The sequence below is a fragment of the Culex pipiens genome, chromosome 2, assembly GCF_016801865.2.
Source record: "Culex pipiens pallens isolate TS chromosome 2, TS_CPP_V2, whole genome shotgun sequence".
Lineage (NCBI taxonomy): Eukaryota > Metazoa > Arthropoda > Insecta > Diptera > Culicidae > Culex > Culex pipiens.
In genome coordinates, this window is record NC_068938.1 from 94,373,864 (window position 1) to 94,393,558 (window position 19,695).

The 19,695-nt window shown below is 37.4% G+C and overlaps 1 protein-coding gene across 11 annotated transcripts in view; it reads right to left on the reverse strand.

Moving 5' to 3' along the window:
* The window catches only part of LOC120415458 (restin homolog), a 196,294-nt gene that overhangs the window by 34,720 nt on the left and 141,879 nt on the right, over positions 1-19,695 (reverse strand). For 9 of the 11 annotated variants that reach the window (XM_039577008.2, XM_039577007.2, XM_039577003.2 and 6 more), the window contains one exon: positions 9,728-9,838. In XM_039577008.2, the coding sequence (XP_039432942.1) occupies positions 9,728-9,838 (111 nt within the window). Of the gene's footprint in view, positions 1-8,955; positions 9,535-9,727; positions 9,839-19,695 lie in introns of those variants that run through there. The other 2 variants (XM_039577012.2, XM_039577011.2) reach the window with 1 other exon arrangement.

A 19,695-nucleotide genomic window follows, 5' to 3' on the forward strand; every position in this document is an offset into this window, starting at 1 on the left:
TTCCAGTGTTTCTTCATCACTCTTAGAAAACGATCCATCATTCTTTTTTAAACTTCCTAAACCATTTGAATGATCCTTCGAAAGCACTTTCTGTAATTTTGCCGCATCTGGGGTTTTTTCTACCTTTTCACAGTAGAACCTCCAGTTTTTCCTCTGGGATTTACGCAATTCTCTATTGTAGGCTGTAAGAGCTTTCTGTTACTCTTCCCATTGCTTTGTTTTCTTAGCTTTATTGAAAAGTTGTCTACTTTTTTTCCTTAGGTTCATCAACGTGTTATTCCACCATGGAACATCACGGTTTGAAATTTCATTCTTTTTTGGACAGCAAGATTCATAGGTTTTCATTATTTTTTCCGTAACCTGCAAAGCTAACTTGTCCAACTGATTCTTAGTTTCAATTACTTGAAAATTCAGAATATGGTCTGATTTAATCATATTTTCATATATACCCCAGTTGGTATTCCTAGGATTTCTATACGAAAAAGTTATCATTTCACCAGAGTTGTATTCAAAAATGATATGTCTATGATCAGAAAGTGAAATCTCATCAGAAACATGCCAATTATCTATGTGTGTGGTTAAGAAAGGACTACAAAGCGTTATGTCAAGAACTTCTTGTCTATTTTTAGGTATAAATGTAGGATGATCTCCTTTATTACATAAATCGATATTATTCGAAGATATGTACTCATAAAGGCATTCACCCCTGGCGTTGATGTCGGTGCTTCCCCAAATAGTATGATGGGAATTTGCATCGCACCCGATGATAAACTTTTTATTATTCTTTTTACAAAACGCAATGAATTCAGCAACACATAGTGGAGGGACGGAATCGTCATCCCCTGGGAAGTAGGCCGATGATATGTAAGCTTCAGTCGTCCCTCTAGCGGTTGGGATTACGATTCGTACTGCAACTATGTCCTGTGATATAAATTCTGTTATCGGCACGAATTTGATGTTCTCTTTGATTAAAATTGCAGTTCTTGGCCTGTTAACTGTTTCATCATAAATGATTCTACTGTTTTTTAAGCTCATTCCAAAAATTCTACCCTTGTTTGACCAAGGTTCTTGCACAAAAGCAACATTCATATTTTCTTTAACAAATCTACGACAAAGTACAGCTGTGGCACCCTTTGCATGGTGAAGATTTATTTGGATAAATTTTTTTTTTTATATTCTTGCCCATTCCTGTATCATTTTTTTTTTCCTTCCATTTATGATCTCACGCAGAAGGGCTAATAGTGCACCAACTTGGGAGGAATTCTGTTCTAACGAAGATTGTTAGATCGGTCACTCGAAAACCAGAATGATTTAAGGCAATGGGGTTGGGACCAAACTGGTAGGATATTGGCCACACCCGGAGTGGCCATGGCCCTGAGGGAAGGTTCTACCGGGGGGACATTTATCGAACCATTCGACTTGGGGCAATATGGGTATCAAAATTCATGGTTTTTGATACTGGTAGTGAAAATGGCAATTTTGACAGGATTGGCCACACCCGGAGTGGCCATGGCCCTGAGGGAAGGCTCTACCGGTGGGACATTTATCGAACCATTCGACTTGGGGCAATATGGGTATCAAAATCCATGGTTTTCGATACTGGTAATAAAAATTACGGGAAGGTTTTCCCGGGAGGGTTCTGTTGGATGACGTTGTAGGGCTTTGGTGTATTGGGCAAAGTTGTAGAGGAGAAAATTTCATGAAAGTTTGTCAAAGGTGCCAAATTTGTAGCTCTTAATCTACTCGAGATATACGCCATTTTTGCAAAAATGGTAAAAAAAGCACTTTTTTGGTGATAACTTAAAATGTTAGCATTTCAGCGGCCTACTATGTTCTGAAGAGTTGTTTATGACATAAAATTACCCATCCTTGCCGAAGACAGCAAATTGTTTTGAGTTTTTATTGAGGAGTTTAAAAAAAAATTAAGTGATTTTGAGCCAATTTTCAAGTTGCAATGTTTTCAAATGGCGCATTTTGGCGCATAATCAAACAATGCACCTGAAAGTACACACTTTCAACTACATTTTCTGAAAATATTTTCGTGTTTATTTGTGTCTATTTTCAGATATCTCAATTTGAATTCGTCAGATTTTTAATAAATTTATTTATAAATGTTATTCGAAATCATAATGAATACAAGGTGAAAATCGGTAAATTGAAGGATAAATTGATCGATTTTTATGGAAATTACATCGTCTATGAAAAATTACGACAACTTTTCCAGAGTGACCTAATATAACAGGAAATACTTAATTCTAAATACGGACAATCATTTAAAATTTTCACTTACATTATTTTTGAGAAAACATGTTTTTATTCATAATTTAAAAATATATATCATAATTTTAAGCATGAACAATGTATTTTCCATAAAAAACGATCAATTTACCAATTATTACCACGTTTCAATAAGATTCCGCTTAAAAATTATAATTAAATTGATTAAAAACCGTCAAATTCAAATTGAGATATCTAAAAATAGACACCGATAGACACGGAGATATATTCAGAAAATCTAGTTGAAAGTGTGTACTTTCATGTGCATTGTTCGGTTTTGCGCCAAAATGCGCCATTTTGAAAACATTGCAACTTGAAAATAGCTTCAAAATCACTTAAAAATGGTTATAAGTAAAAGTAAAAGTAAATCTTTCCCAGTTCCTGAGGGGAACACCCTTGAAGAGTATCGGGGCCAGCAATTACAAGGCGGATTCTGTGGCAGTTTCAAAAATGGTTATAACTCCTCAATAAAGGCTCAACACATTTTGCTGTCTTCGGCAAAGATGTGTAATTTTATGTCATAAACAACTCTTCAGAACATAGTAGGCCGCTAAAATGCTAACATTTTAAGTTATCACCAAAAAAGTGCTTTTTAACCATTGTTGCAAAAATGGCGTATATCTCGAGTAGATTAAGAGCTACAAATTTGGCGCCTTTGACAAACTTTCATGAAATTTTCTCCTCTACAACTTTTCCCTATACACCAAAGCCCTACAACGTCATCCAACAGAACACTCCCGGGAAAACCTTCCCGTAATTTTTATTACCAGTATCGAAAACCATGAATTTTGATACCCATATTGCCCCAAGTCGTATGGTTCGATAAATGTCCCCCCGGTAGAACCTTCTTCATGGCACTGGCAACTCCGGGTGTGGGCAATCCTGTCAAAATGGCAATTTTCATTACCTGTATCAAAAACTATGCATTTGTATACCCATATTGCCCCAATTTATATGGTTCCGTAAATGTCCTCCCGGAAGAACATTCCCCATGGCACTGGCCACTCCGAGTGTGGCCAATCCTGTCAAAATGGCCGTTTTCATTACCAGTATCAAAAACCATGAATTTTGATACCCATATTGCCCCAAGTCGAATGGTTCGATAAATGTCCCCCCGGTAGAACCTTCCCTCAGGGCCATGGCCACTCCGGGTGTGGCCAATATCCTACCAGTTTGGTCCCAACCCCGTTTCCTTAAATCATTCTGGTTTTCGAGTGACCGATCTAACAATCTTCGTTAGAACAGAATTCCTCCCAAGTTGGTGCACAACCTGTGTCTTTCAATGTGTGCATGTGTGTGTGAGCAATAAAATTACCACCGTCGATCCGTCTCTGACGGATTTTCGAATAAAACTAAAATTGTTCAGAGGCTATCTGTTAGCTTATATAGTTAGCATGAAATGTGGCAACATGGTGCAAATTTTGCCTCGTCTCCTGCTTTCTTGGAACTGTCACGCGAGAATGGTGCACCATTGTTGCCACATTTCATTCGTTGCAGACCCCTTCCGCAGTACCAAGCATGCAACATTTTCGTAACGCGCGACATTTTTCGTTTTTCTGGATTGACACCTCACCAGAATAGAGCCCTTAGGACAAAGTTCTTTGTCAAAAGTAATCATTTGAAATCATGTTTTTACCTAGAGTCTTATCTGACTGTAAGGAGCGATTCCACGAGCAGTGCATACCCATGGGTATTAACCATCTCGCATCGACCTCACCAATCCGCCAATCTGAAATTTTCAGAAATTGTTTGGACATATATAACTAGCATCTGGACCAAATATAAGCCCTCTAGGTAATCGGGAAATGGGGCAAATCGGTACTCAATGTTTAAAAGATGCAAAAAATTAAAAAAAAAACTTTAAAAAGGCCGTAACTGGCAAAATTGAATTATATTTTTTATTTTTTTTCGTTTGAATACATTTTAAATGTGATCCGGCTTCAAAAAATTCATAAATATCAGTTATTTGGTCATAACTCGAGACAGGGTTGCCAGATTTTCAATATTTTGGACTCGTTGGAAAGATATTTCGATAACATAATTTACGATGGGTCGGATAATGGATCCGGACTTAGTTTACATACAGATAAGTGAGCTCCGGCTACAAAAAAGTACATAAATATCACTTAAGTGGACATAACTCTAGGCAGGGTAGCCAGATCTTCAATGTTTTGGAATCGTTGGAAAGGTCTTTCGATTACCTAACTAACGATATATAACATGATGATATTTGGTGCAATTTCCTGCAATTTATTCAATTTCCGAAAATATGCAAAAACACATTTTTATACATAACTTTTAAACTATCGAAACTTCAAACAATTCAATAGCACCGTATGGGACCCTGAACCAAGACGGATGCGACTGGTTTGGTCAAAATTGGTTTATCCAGTGCTGAGAAAACTGAGTGACATTATTGGTCACATACACACACCTACCCACAGACATTTGTTAAGTTTTCGATTCTGAGTCGATATGTATACATCAAGGTGGATTTTCGAGCTTTAAATAAAAAGTACATTTTTAGAGCAGGATTATAGCCTGTATAGTGAGGAAGGCAAAAGTGTTAAATTCAGGTATCAACTCGATCCGACCTGGACTAGGACTTGGAGACATTTGGGACTACCATCTGAGACTGATAACGCAGGCAGTTTGGGCAGTTTAATAAAGAAAATAGAAACTTTTTCTTTCAGTCAGTTTCAGTCCGTTTGCTTTCCATACAGATTGCAAATTATAGAAATTTCTGGTTAAAAAAACACGATATTTTGTGGATTTTTTTTCTGATTTACAAAAAAATGTGAAATTGCTCTAAAAATTTTGCTTGCTATGCTAATTTTGAAAATTTTAGAAATTTCGAAAAATGCAATATTTTGTGAAAACTTGAGTGTTTCTTCAAATAAAAGCTCTAATAAACTGAAAATTCATATGGGTAATTCTCTACCAACTCACACGAAATCGGGAAAAGTTGCCCTGACCCCTCTTCGATTTGCGTGAAACTTTGTCCTAAGGGGTAACTTTTGTCCCTGATCACGAATCCGAGGTTCGTTTTTTGATATCTCGTGACGGAGGGGCGGTACGACCCCTTCCATTTTTGAACATGCGAAAAAAGAGGTGTTTTTCAATAATTTGCAGCCTGAAACGGTGATGAGATAGAAATTTGGTGTCAAAGGGACTTTTATGTAAAATTAGACGCCCGATTTGATGGCGTACTCAGAATTCCGAAAAAACGTATTTTTCATCAAAAAACACTAAAAACGTTTTAAAAATTCTCCCATTTTCCGTTACTCGACTGTAAAATTTTTTAAAACATGTCATTTTATGGGAAATTTAATGTACTTTTCGAATCTACATTGACCCAGAAGGGTCATTTTTTCATTTAGAACAAAAATTTTCATTTTAAAATTTCGTGTTTTTTTCTAACTTTGCAGGATTATTTTTTAGAGTGTAACAATGTTCTACAAAGTTGTAGAGCAGACAATTACAAAAAAAAATTGATATATAGACATAAGGGGTTTGCTTATAAACATCACGAGTTATCGCGATTTTACGAACAAAAGTTTTGAAAAAGTTACTTTTTGCGTTTCTCTTTGTTTCGTCGTCCGTGTCTGTCGCCGGTGACCATGAACGGCCATGATCGATGACGACCAACTTTTTCAAAACTTTTTTTCGTAAAATCATGACAACTCGTGATGTTTGTAAGCAAACCCCTTATGTCTATATATCAAAATTTTTGTAATTGTCTGTTCTACAACTTTGTAGAACATTGTTACACTCTAAAAAATAACCCTGCAGATTTAGAAAAAACACGAAATTTTAAAATGAAAAATTTTGTTCTAAATGAAAAAATGACCCTTCTGGGTCAATGTAGATTCGAAAAGTACATTAAATTTCCCATAAAATGACATGTTCCAAAATTTTTTACAGTTGAGTAACGGAAAATGGGAGAATTTCTAAAACGTTTTTAGTGTTTTTTGATGAAAAATACGTTTTTTTCGGAATTCTGAGTACGCCATCAAATCGGGCGTCTAATTTTACATAAAAGTCCCTTTGACACCAAATTTCTATCTCATCACCGTTTCAGGCTGCAAATTATTGAAAAACACCTCTTTTTTCGCATGTTCAAAAATGGAAGGGGTCGTACCGCCCCTCCGTCACGAGATATCAAAAAACGGAACTCGGATTCGTGATCAGGAACAAAAATTACCCCTTAGAACAAAGTTTCAAGCAAATCGAAGAGGGGTCGGGGCAACTGCTGTGTGAGTTGGCGGAGAATTACCCATATCAAATTTAGCTTCTTTTGGTACCCATATTGCAAAAAAATAAAATTTGAGTATTTTGGAAAAATTCGCTATTTTGTGAAAATTTATGTATTCTCTCTCAAAAAAAAACTCCTATAATGTGAACAAGTACAACAAATTTCGCTACGTTTGATGATGCCCATATTGTGAACTTTGAATTTTGAGTATTTTCGAAAAAAATGCGGTATTTTGTGAAAATTTTAGTTTTCTCCAAAAAACAACTCTTTTAATGTAAACATGCATATCAAATTTCGCTTTGTTTGATACCCATATCTGTAGTTTTTTTTTAAAAGGTCTAATAAACCAAATTTTCAGTTTTTGCTTTTTGGGTGTTTTCAATACCCCTGACTCAAGGCGATCATGTTCAATTCAAAATATTCTATCGGTGAAAATTGCGCTTTGAAGAAAAAACAAGTGTTTTCTCATATAAAGTACCATGGGAGGAGGCGCATGGTGACTCAAGTAAATTCTAATAATTTGTTATTGAGTCTTATTACATGGTTGTTTCAAAATGTTTAGCAATTCTTTTACCTTTTGATTAGCATAAAGTGTCACATAAAGTAAATTTTAATCAACTTTAAACAAAATTAGTACCAGGCGTACATTACAGTCCGGGACCGTGGTGTAGGGGTAAGCGTGATTGCCTCTCACCCAGTCGGCCTGGGTTCGATCCCAGAAGGTCCCGGTGGCAAATTTTGAGACGAGATTTGTCTGATCACGCCTCCCGTCGGATGGGGAAGTAAATGTTGGCCCGGTCTAACCTAAAGGGTTGGGTCGTTAGCTCAGTCCAGGTGTAGGAGTCGTCGGACCCCTAGTTTCGAGTAGGAATTTCGCAATCGAGAACGCCAAGGCAATGCTGTAGAGCGAATAATTTGATTTTTTTTGCGTACATTACATTAGTACATTTTTCTGAAAAACGCAATTTCCACCGATAGAATCTTTTGAATCGAACATATTCTTAATCAGAAAGGTGAAACACAACTTTCTACGTACAAATCTCCCATGGGTGTTTTCGATTTATAATGTTTTGCTTCTTTTATACTGTGCTTATAGGACCGAAAAAAATCTCCGATCGAGCTAAAAAAAATTCTGGAGGTTCCTTAGCCGAAATAATTAGAAAATGTTCCTGAGGGGAACACCCTTGAAGAGTATCGAGGCCGGCATTTACAAAGCGGATTCAGTGGCAGTTACATTCTGTTACATTCTGTTAACATTCCATAGGTCGCCTCCCTAAGGTGTCGTGATAAGGTCCAGTTTGTGACGGTACACTATCTTCCCTTTACTAAGCAATCGATTCCAGTAGGGAAAAGATCACCAGTTGTGTTGGTCCGAGCCGGGATTTGAACCCCGATCTACCGCTTACGAGGCGGAAGCGTTACCACTGGGCTTCGTGGCTCGGTCCGAAATAATTAGACCCGTATTTTTTTGTTTGGCCGTTAGGGTGACCTACACCGTGCTAGGGTGATCCCAAATACGGCAATTTTCGTAAATTTTCGCAAAAACCACATTTTTCAAAAAAATCATAACTCCGCACCATTTCAACCGATTTTAGTTGTCTTAGACGCAAATTACTTGTTTTGATACAAAAAAAAAAAAAAAAAAAAAATCAGAAATTGTTATTGAAAAATAGAATTTCCAATTGTTCTGAACTTTTACTCAATTTTCCTTTGCAAAACAAGGCGACCATTTGTCACAATTTGTACGCAGCACTGTCACGAACATGTCTTAGGGACCATCCAAAAAAGTGTCCACGTGGTTTGTGGATGGTCCCTTACCATCCATAAAAGCTCATTTCGGCAAAGCTCAATTTCTTCTGCAACTATTAATCGCATTTCGCAGTTTAATAAAACGTAAGCAAAGAAGCGCTTGCAGCGGAATCGTCCCCAGAAGACGCCACATGTTCAGGGTCCTTTTGGGGTTGTTGGCTGGTGTTTGGTTAGGACCGAGAGGATGCAGGATGTAATAAAAAGTTGTGGTTGGCTCTGACTCGGTGGGTGGCGCAATATACAGGATTCTATTATTTCTGGCGCCGACCTTCCCCGGTCGGTTGTACTACTTTCAGGAGACCCGTTAGGGGAGGGCAACCGGGAATTTGAGCTTTTAATTTGCTTTTAATTTTGAAATTTCTTTTGAATTTGATGAATGATAAAACAATTTTCGGATTTTTAATATGATAAAATGTGTGATAATCTCCCCTATTCGGCACATGTTTTCTTTCCGGTGTGGTGGCAACGATTGTTGAACAGGAAATTGAACGCAAAAAAGATACGAATGCTTTGGGGTATCCGATGTGTCGGCTATAAAACTTGATGATGGCAAGTTAAGTGATCACTTGGTAAGAGGTTGTTGATTGTTTGCGGAAAAGGACAATAAAACACACTTTGTTGTTTCGATCAGCAACTATTTTAATGCACATGTAATGAAGGAATTTAAAATGTAGCGCAAGTGGCGTTTGTTCAAGCTCTTAATACTCTAATAATACAGATTTCACAAGCAAGTTAAAATAAGTGGTTTTTCTTAAGGTCTAGGACAGCTGTCGGATGAGCATCAGCAAAAAACAAGCAAAGTTTCCATATTGCGCTTCCACAACAAAACAAGCTCATCCGATGCCGTCACGTGGTGCTGCTGTTGCTTCTTTCAGAGTCCAGGAATTCTCCCATCTCCGGGGTTTGTGTGCTCCAAGGATGAACATAAACAGCACATTTTTGCTCGCTCCTTCCGCATCGCGCGAATCACAGCTTTATGCTTCCTCTCTACATCTCTCTCTCTCTCTCTGTCTCTCATAGCGCGGTAAAGGTCGTCCTTAAGCCAGCAGAACGTCGTGAAGAATGCAGTGCCGTTCGTGATTTCCGTGCCAGCCCTGGAACTCACGACGAAGGTCGGCAATCCTCAAAGCACGTCGCCGAACCAAATCCGCCCAGCGGCCAATTTCGGTCTCCGCGTCCCGGTGCTGGTGGTGCTAAAAACAAAAAACAAAGCCCTTGATGATTAATTTGTCCTACGAAACTTCAACGCAAGCAGGAGGATAATAAAGCAATCAGACTCCACGAGGGGGGTGGGGGAAAGGTATCGCAATCCGAACAACGCTCTCCAAAAATGGTCCAAGCCGGGCAACCTTCTGGCTCCGAAAAAACTCCGACGAGCAGAAATACCTGTTGAACATTCTTCTGGTACAAGATTGTCTGGTTGGCCCCTTCCTCCCGGTCGATTTCCCGCTCCCGCATCAGCTGCTCGATGTGGTTCTGCTTCTCCCGGAGGACGTCCTGTCGCAAAGAGACGAGGAAAAAAAGAAAACAAATTAAAGCTCGCCGTTGGTATGTTGGTGCGATGTTGTGGTTCTCGGATACAATGTAGGCGTTATGGAGTTGGACGGTAATTAAAAACAGGTCAGCCATAATGGTCAAACGGGAGCCGTATTTGGTTTATCTGGGTGGTGCAAGCGTAATTGCGGTAGTCCACAGTTTTCGATATGTTTCATGTGAAATGATTGCGATTTATCACAAAGCCGGTTCATCCACCTTTTGATTTAAAAATAAAAAAAAATGGGAAATTCATTATGCGAGGAAAAGGTTGTCCAACGTGGAATAATGGCTGGGTTATTTCAATTTCTCATAATTCCGATGGTTAAAAAGGTCAATTTTATTTAGCTTCAATCATTTCAATCATTGTGCACTGCTTTCCAAATTATCAAAACTATGTTTAAATGCAATTTTCAACAAATACCACTACACTTCATACAATATTACCACACATTATAAGCAATTTTGTATCTAAATAACCATGCAAAGTTACAAGATTGTGGCAAAATATACGAAATGATTTATTGCAAACTTGAAAATTACATAAAAGTTTCCTTAAATTTACATGGCCCACGATTTTTGACAGCTGAGTATCGAGAAATGGCATCAAAGGTTTCTTAAATTAGTTTCACAATTTTGCTGCTGTAAAACAGGTTTTTTTCGCTCGAAATTTTGGGTATACCAAATCAATTTCCGTCAATCCAATTTTACATAAAAACCAAATTCTCAACTCATCCAACAATTCGAAGCTACAAATGATTGAAAAAATGACTTATTTCGAATTCCAAAAAAGAAAGGGGTCGCACCACCCCACCGCCACGAGGCATCGAAAAATGGACCTCGAATCCGTAATCAAGGACAGAAATTGTTCCATAAGTTGCATATAGTTTGCAGACAGCCCAAGCTGCACTTTTTGAAAAAATCACAATAAAAAAAATGCTATATCGACATCGAGCGCCACAAATTTTGTATTCCAATACATTGTAGATTATTTTATCAGCTACATTTTTCACAAAGTACCGTAGGTTTGAAAAATACTCAAGAGCAATTCTCTACGAAATCGGTCTTTTTTTAGAATTTTATTTTTTTTTGTATTTTTTAATCCGACTGAAACTTTTTTGGTGCCTTCGGTATGCCCAAAGAAGCCATTTTGCATGATTAGTTTGTCCATATAATTTTCCATACAAATTTGGCAGCTGTCCATACAAAAACGATGTATGAAAATTCAAAAATCTGTATCTTTTGAAGGAATTTATTGATCGATTTGGTGTTTTCGGTAAAGTTGTAGGTATGGATATGGACTACACTGAAAAAAAAATTATACACGATTAAAAAATTTGGTGATTTTTAATTTAACTTTTTGTCACTAAAACTTGATCTGCAGATTTTTTTTTTTATGGACTTCCCTGTACGCACGAGAGCAAGCAGCAGTCAAGTGCTCAGTGCTCTATCGTTTTTTCAATTTTTTTCGCCGTTATTAACAGTAATTACCCGCGAGTTTGCTCCTGCAGCATGCCAAAGGCCGGCCGTGGCCGTGGCAGTTCGAGTGCGGCCTCGAAAAACCCGCGAAGTTCGTCTACCGGCCGTGTGCAAAAAGGTAAACAAACCAACGCCGTGTCGGCCGCCATCGCTCAGGGGAGCGTGAGCGCAGAAGGCATCGACAAAAAGTTACTACATCCCGGGTATGTTCCGAGATCACCAGTGCGAACCCGTTCCGGTACTGAGTTCCAGATGCTGAGCGACGAAGAAAGCAACAACAACACCGACGGTAGCACTACCGACGACGACGACGAAGATGGACGTGCACGCAAAAAAGTGTCGACGTCAAAAAAGAGCAATTCTCCAACGGAACGAAGACCACCTACAATTTTTGTTTTGGACACGTTGGCGGACGATGTTGACGAGTCGCTGGAAGGCCTCGGATATTGTCTGATAATCGGTAAGTCGGCAGTGCAAGTGATCACACTGAAAAAAACCCGATTTAATCCCACCTGGGGTGAGATAGAGCCTTTCTTACTAAAGAATATAACAATGGTAGAACCTTTTTTCAATTCATAACATCGACTTTGTTTATTTATAACGTCAGCACAAAAGAAAGTCTTATGATGAAAGCAATGTATTATAAATGATATGATTTCCAAAGGAAATAAAAAACGCAATTTTCACCAAAAGAATATTTTCAATCGTACAATATGTTTGTAAGTTTGTAATCAAACAAGCGTTTATGACAAACGCGATCATAGCAAGCTTCCCTTGCGCCAGTGACAACAAACACCGCGGTTTTGGTTTTTTAGCTTCGGTACGAGCACTTTTGTGTGTTGGTATTGTCCGTTTTTTTCAAAGGTACACGCCGCGCGGCATTTCAGAATGTGCCGCAGGCACTGTTGCCAGCGATTTTTTGCCCGCGAGCGAGAAGAAGCTCTAGCTGGCAACGAAAAAAAAAAACAACAACACAACGCTTGAAGTTATACCTCTACACCATCCCCATCGCCTCTTTAGCACAAGGCGCCGTGTGCGGTGAGCGCGAGTGTGGAGAGGAAAGGAATATAAGTTCTCTCCCTCGCTCGCTTGCGATCAAAGCTTTCCTTTTTCACCCAACAACAAGAAGCAAACCAAGAACTTTCGAAGAAGATCCCCACTTTCTAAAAAGATCCCCACTCTCTAAAAGTTCTTTCAAATTCACCTCAATGTTTCTCAAGATTTAATCTTTTGCCTCTGATCTAGATAAAATATTAGTTAGGACACAAACCTCTAGACCACCACACAACAAAAATAAATGACAGAATTTAAATCGCATAATGGTCTCATGTCGCAGGTTTCAAAACAAATACTGGACAGTTATGCATATAATGATAATACTAAAGAGCCGAAAAATATACGATGTCTATAGTAGCAAATGAAAATCGATAGGGCACCCAACACATATTAGAGTATATTGGATCCCAATAACAAGACGCGCCAGCAGTACGCGCCAGCATTAGAAGCTCAACTTGACAACTTGTCGACTTGGCGACGATGCGTCTAAAATCGATGCAGTGTGATTTTTTGACGATTTTTCCAAAGAAAATTCATGCTGAATCGACATATTTACGAAGATGAAAATGACGTCCAGCCTTAAAGTAAAACCTATACCTTTCTTTAGTAAGAAAGGCAAAAAGAACTTCGACCTGGTGTTTGAAGAATTGAAGCGTAGCAACTTCAACTTCTACACATTCAACCCCGAGAAGCACCATGTTAAGGTAGTCTTGCAGGGTTACCAAGACCGTCCGGTTTCCGACCTGAAGAAACGCCTTTCGGACGCCGGAATAAAGCCGCGAGATATAAAAGTACTCTCGCGGAAGACAACAGTCACAGGTACACACACCCTGTACCTGTTGTACTTCGACCGCGGCACCGTCAAGATCCAAGACCTGCGGCGGATTAAGACGTTGGTCGGATTTTGGGTAAACTGGCGGTTTTACACCAAAAACCCGACGGACGTAGCGCAATGCCACCGTTGCCAGAAATTCGGCCACGGCTTGCGGAACTGCAACATCCGGCCCCGCGGCGTGAAGTGCGGTGACTCACACCTCTCGGAGGCGTGCGCACTGCCACGAAAGGCGGAATTGGGGGAAAAAGCAGAACAAACCAAGCCGCGCGTAAAGTGCGCGAACTGTGACGGCAACCATACCGGTAACTACCGCGGATGCGACGCGCGCAGGTCTTACCTCGAGGAGCAGAAAAAGAGGAAGAAGAAAGCAGCAGCGTCCCACCCTCCTCAGCGAAGTACGAGCGCAGCCCATGTTGGAACAGTTATTGGTTGTAAATAAAGGTGTCACCAAGAGTAAGAAAAAAAAAATAAAAAAAACTTACTATAATTGCAAGGGAAAGGGGATAGAAATAGAGGAAGCTTAAAACTAGATCACAGTTTTTTATCCTTTATAGATGTGCTTGATCATCAGCTCCCCAAGGGCCAGGAATTGCTCTGCCTTGTTACGGCAGGTCCGAAACCGCGTCATCATCTCCCCTGCGAGAGCAAAGAACTCTAGCAGGGTAAATAGATCTTCCCCGGTAACTTCTTGCTGGATCGTATTGCCACTGCCGGCAGCGACCACGTTGGCGAACGATCGCCCCCATCCAGGAGGAAACGCTGAGTTGTCCGCTGGAACCGTACGATGACCAGCTGCCGGCACGGTTACGCTCGTACTTCGCTGAGGAGGGTGGGACGCTGCTGCTTTCTTCTATCCTTTTCTCATTGCTCTTTCTGTAAGTTTTTTGAAAACTTTTTCTTACTCTTGTCTATTCAATAGTTATAAGTAATAATGCATTCGATTGAACTACGATGTAACACACAGCTGAAAGGAACTCCAAAACTCTATTATGAACCTAAATGAACTCATTCTTACTTGATTATTCACAAATAAACCCGAATTGAATTGAATTTATTTTTTGATATGATTTAGGGGACATAAAATGCCAACTTTTCAGAAATTTCCAGGTTGTGCAAAAAATCTTTGATTTTTGAATCATTTCAATACTGATTTTTTCAAAAAATCCAAATATTGGTCGCAAAATTTTTTCAACTTCATTTTTCGATGTAAAATTAAATTTGCAATCAAAAAGTACTTTAGTGAATTTTGATAAAGTGCACTGTTTTCAAGTTATAGCCATTTTAAAGTATTTTTTTTGCAAATAGTCGCTGTTTTTTATTTTTTTAAAACTAGTGCACATGCTTGCCCACTTTTGAAAAAAATATTTTTGAAAAGCTGAGAAAATTCTCTATATTTTGCTTTTTTGAACTTTGTTGATACGACCTCTAGTTGCTAAGATTTTGCCATGCAAAGGCTTAAAAAGCAGGAAAATTGATGTTTTCTAAGTCTCACCCAAACAATCCACCATTTTCTAACGTCGATGTCTCAGCAACTAATGGTCCGATTTGCAATGTTAAAATATGAAACATTCGTGAAATTTTCTGATCTTTTCTAAAACAATAGTTTCAAAATTTTCAAATCAAGACTACTATTTCAAAAGGGCAAAACATTAAATATTACGCCTTTTTGAAATGTTAGTCTTGATTTAAAAAAAATTGAAAATATTGTTTTCGAAAAGATCGGAAAATTTCAAGAATGTTTCATATTTTAACATTGTAAATTGGATCATTAAGCTAGATGGGATTTCTATCCTAGCACAAGAAGGTAGAGAAATCGATATGCATACAATTTTTATCCGTCTTCCCCAAAACGCACTGTATGTTAACACGCCGTACATGTTTCCACTGTATGCGAACCTCAAACACTCAAGGTCACTCAAGGTTTGCACGCGGTATAAACGTGAGGTGCAAACCAAAGACTGCTTCTCAGTCTCTCTGCCACAAAAGGTGTAGGGTGACTGCAACGGAGAATGAAACACCACATTACCGCAGAGTGAGCGTGAGGGAACTATTTTTTTGTCTCTTTTTACGTCGTCAGCCTGCACAGCGTGTGTACCCGAGGTGCAAGGTTCGGTTTAAACTCGAGGTTCGTGTACGAGTACAGCCTGTACACGGCAGAGTTTAGGTTTGCGTGTACGCGTACACACACGGTGCTGGGTCGAGTACAGAAAACCACTGAGTTTTATAGTTGAATAACAAAAAATGGATTTCGAAATTATTGAAACCAGTTTTTTAATCTTTTTCCGTGGGAAAACGTGTTTTCTCGGAATTCTGAGTACTCCTTTGACACCACATTTCCAATCCATTACCATGCTAAATTTAAATTCCAACATGAAGATACCTAACCTGTTGAATGATCTTCATTTCAGAACACTGCCGACAGCAGCAACGTTCTCTTCTAAAATATTGTGAACGCTATGCTGAAGAGCATTTCCCAGTTCCATTAATCTACTTGCCGAATAGCATTGAAAAAGCGGTGCACTATAGTTACAGGAAATTGCGTCCGTTGTTACGAGTAAATGAGAAAATATTTCCACAGCGTTGAACTAACCGTTTGGATAACCCAGTCTGAATAACTTTTACGTGCAGCTCCCGTGAGGTATTCCCAATTTTAGTCTACATTTAGGAGTTGTTCATTCCTCTCCGCAAAAAAAAGTACAACAGCGTTGCATGAATTTTCGCTTTTCCCGCGTGTTTTGCCCCAGCGGGGAAAGTCCAAGTTCAACTTGATTTACGGCCAACAACAATTCCATCAGCAAGGAAAATAGGGTTGCGACTACCGTTGAACGTAGAATTTTCAGAGTTGCGGGAGGAAAGTTGTAATCACACGCTGATTATTATTTTTTTTGTTTGCTTTGAAACTAAGCTTAATTTACTTAGCGCAGCGGGGTAAGTTTGCATAACCGGGAGTAGGTGCCCGCGGCGATGAACTTTCGTGTGCTGAGAGGAAAGTTGTTGATGCGGAAAATTTTACATGAACAATATTTGCCTTCATCGAGAGATAACTTTTATGTTGATATTGACGTGTACGGGGTATTATCAGTAGTTTGATAGTGGAAGAATGATTTTAATAGAAAGTTTTCGGTAATTTAGCAGAACAGGTATTATTTTTATAAATTTTATAAGGCCATTACAAATTTAATCATAAAAAAATTATCATAAAACGTCTTTTAATCTTTTAACAAATTTTGGATTTTGGCATCACGGTTCGGTAAAAGCCGTAAAAGTAAAAAAAAAAACAAAATTGTTTTTCTTTTCAAGTTCATTGAAATTTTTGGTGACAAGAAAAAGTTCGTTGAAGTTTATATGGAAAAATCTGAAAAAATGTACAGTCATGCCTCGGTTTAGCACCGCATATGGGGGATGCAAAACCGAGGCGTGCATAACCGAGGCACAGAGCTTATGGGATTTTGGCTATATGGGAGACATTGGCTTTAGTCGTACGAAAAATCATGCAAATATCAAAAAATTATAGTGTTTTGAAATCGGGATGATGTCAGCTATTCTTCAAAACAGGCCCGTAGCCAGGGGGGGGGGCTTCCGGGCTGCAGCCCCCCCCGAAATTTTTTCCAATTTTTTTAAAATTGAACTACCTTAAAAAAATCTTAAATCAATGATTGTGTGTTCTCTTCCCAGAAATAATTTGTAAGATAGAGAATCAAGAATTGATTGATCAAACTAAGTAATTTGCCTGTCCATTGCCGGGCTCAGTTTTTGTAGATTGTGGATCCAAAATTTGGATATTTAAAAATTGAGCTGCAGATTTGAACATTGTTACATTCAGTAACATCTCATTTATCTTGTAGTTTTAGCATTACATTGGTTAGGATGGTCCAAATCTGGGCTTACTTGGGGCTATCCCCTGAAATCAAAGATTTACGCATCACTAGCCTAAGTTCCAAAATTTGAGCTTTTTCTGACCACTGACCACCAAGTTTGGGCAAAATCGTCAAATTGTATGGAGAAAAGCAACTGTTTCAGTTTTTGACCAATGGAAGGCGCAATAACTATCCAGTTCTTATCAATTTTCAGAACTAGTATCTTCTTTAAATTTGGAAAAACTTTCCCGAAGACACCTTATTTTTTTGGGTTTTTTGCTAAAAAGTTATTAACCTTCGAAAATAGCAATTTCCGAGCGGACTGCTCTAAGGGGCTACATAGAAATAATTACCGTCATCTGGGGCGAATCGGGACTACAGTCTGAATAGGGACAGCAAAAGTCCTTAGATCTTGTTGTCTTATTTTTGATTGTAGAACTTAAGTATGACCCCTGAAGAACCATAAAATAATTTAGAATTTTTGGATTCAAAATGGAGGTCAAGAAATATTTCTGGTGTTTTTTTTTTAAAGTTCTAATAAACCAAATTTCCAGTTTTTGCTTTTTGGGTGCTTTTGAAACCGTCAGGGGTATTAAAAAACACCCAAAAAGCAAAAACTTGGTGTATTGGACCATTAAAAAAAAAGATGCCGAATTTGATGTTAAAAACAAGCAAATAAAACATGCCGATTTCATTTGTTCCTGATTCGGTTATCCGAAGTCCTTCGAACTTCGGATAATCGAAACTTTGGATAATAGAGGCTTCGGCTAGTCGAATTTGGATTGTAAAATTAATAGCCCTCCTTTATTTGCATTAAAACCTTTAAACTGTTAATACATGTTTTTTCTCTACATTTTTCAAAATTTATCATAATTTGTCAAAAATATTTAGATTTTGTTTTCAAAAACGAAAGCATTTAATATGAAAAACATTTGAGTGAATTTTGACTATTATCAGAAATACAATTCTAATTTTATCGTTTTGGTTTTAAGAATATGGTTAGTTACATATCTAAGACCTTAGAGAAAAATGCTTGAGAAATATCTGTGTGTATTTTTTTATTACTTTTTCGTAAACCTTTTTTCCGAAACCACTCGTCCAAAATGCTTTCTTTTGGTCACATTTTTTAGAATACTTATTATCAACTAATTTTCACTTTGTGCATGAGCTTGCGATTTTTAAAGGAAGAAATAAAATGATAAAAATATTCAAAACGTTAAAAAAATTTAAGCTTGGATTCAAAAACTCTGAAATTAAATTAATTAAACATCACTTTCAAATTATATAATTTCTGATCAATAATTCATTTTTAAACTATTTAATTTCTATTTTTTGGATTTTACAGATTAGAATTTGCATTTTGAAAATTTTAAAATTTCTTTATTATTTTTTTTATAATTTCTTATTTCTGAATATCAATTGTAAATATTTTCCAAAGTTTATGTTGCCACCTTTTCAAAATGGACCAAAAAACAGAGAGCAAATACAATATTAAAAAAAATAGCTTCACAATTTTAATGGAAATAACTTATTTCGATTAAGTCTTTTTAGGACCAGCGACCAGGTCGGTCCGGAAAACAAATTTGAAATGTTTTTCCTGCTTTGATAATCATATACGACATGTTTGGGCTCGTTTAAAAATATTTAGAATTTTTGTAACATGTCGCGGAACCGCGGAAAGTTTTTTCTCACGAAAAAAGGCTTTCGCCATCAGCTAGATATTTTGAAAACTAATGATGCAAAACAACTGTACTGATTTAAAGTGTGTTTTGAACACTTTTAAAATAATAAAACCATAGCTTGTAGTTTTGATTTGTAACCCTCTCAACTTTGGTCAGAGTTTAGTGACATAAACTTCAGAATAATATTCGCAACGGCTAATTAAAGATATAAAAATTTTACACTTTCAAATTTCTAAATTTTCATATTTTTTGATTTAAATTTTTTTGGTATAAGACAAAGAAATGCCAGAAATCAAAAATAAAAATAATAAAAACATAAATAATTTAAGATAACAATTCAACAGAATAATATAAAAAAATCTGAAATTCCAAAAATTAAAAATCTAAAACTGAAAAATTAATAAAATAATTGATACTTAAGAAATCCTAAACTAAAAAAAATATCATTTTAAAATTAAGTTATTCAAAATCCAATAAATTATGTTTTTTCAATCTTAATTTTTGGATGCTTTAAATATTTTTATGTTTGAATTCTAGTATTCCTAAATTAATTTATATTTACCAGAAAATTAAGTGATTTTTGTAATGGCTTTTCCCTTATTTCAGCATTTTAAGATTCAGCGTTTTGATAGTCAGCTTCATGAGGCAATTCTTCAATATTATTTAAGCGAATACATTATTTTCAAACGTTATTTTCAGTCGCATCCAAATAAACAAATCAAAATCTCATCAACACATATTGCTCCCGAAGAAATATCAAACGACGCTTTTTGTTTCTGTTCCTTTTCAGCTGCGTACCGCTTAAGAGAAGTTTTTTCGTAAACCTTTTCTTGACCGTTCCTTGAGATTTTTTTGTATGGAGTTTTAAGAGTCTCCGTACTACAGGACATTTTTTAAAATTTTCGTTTGAAG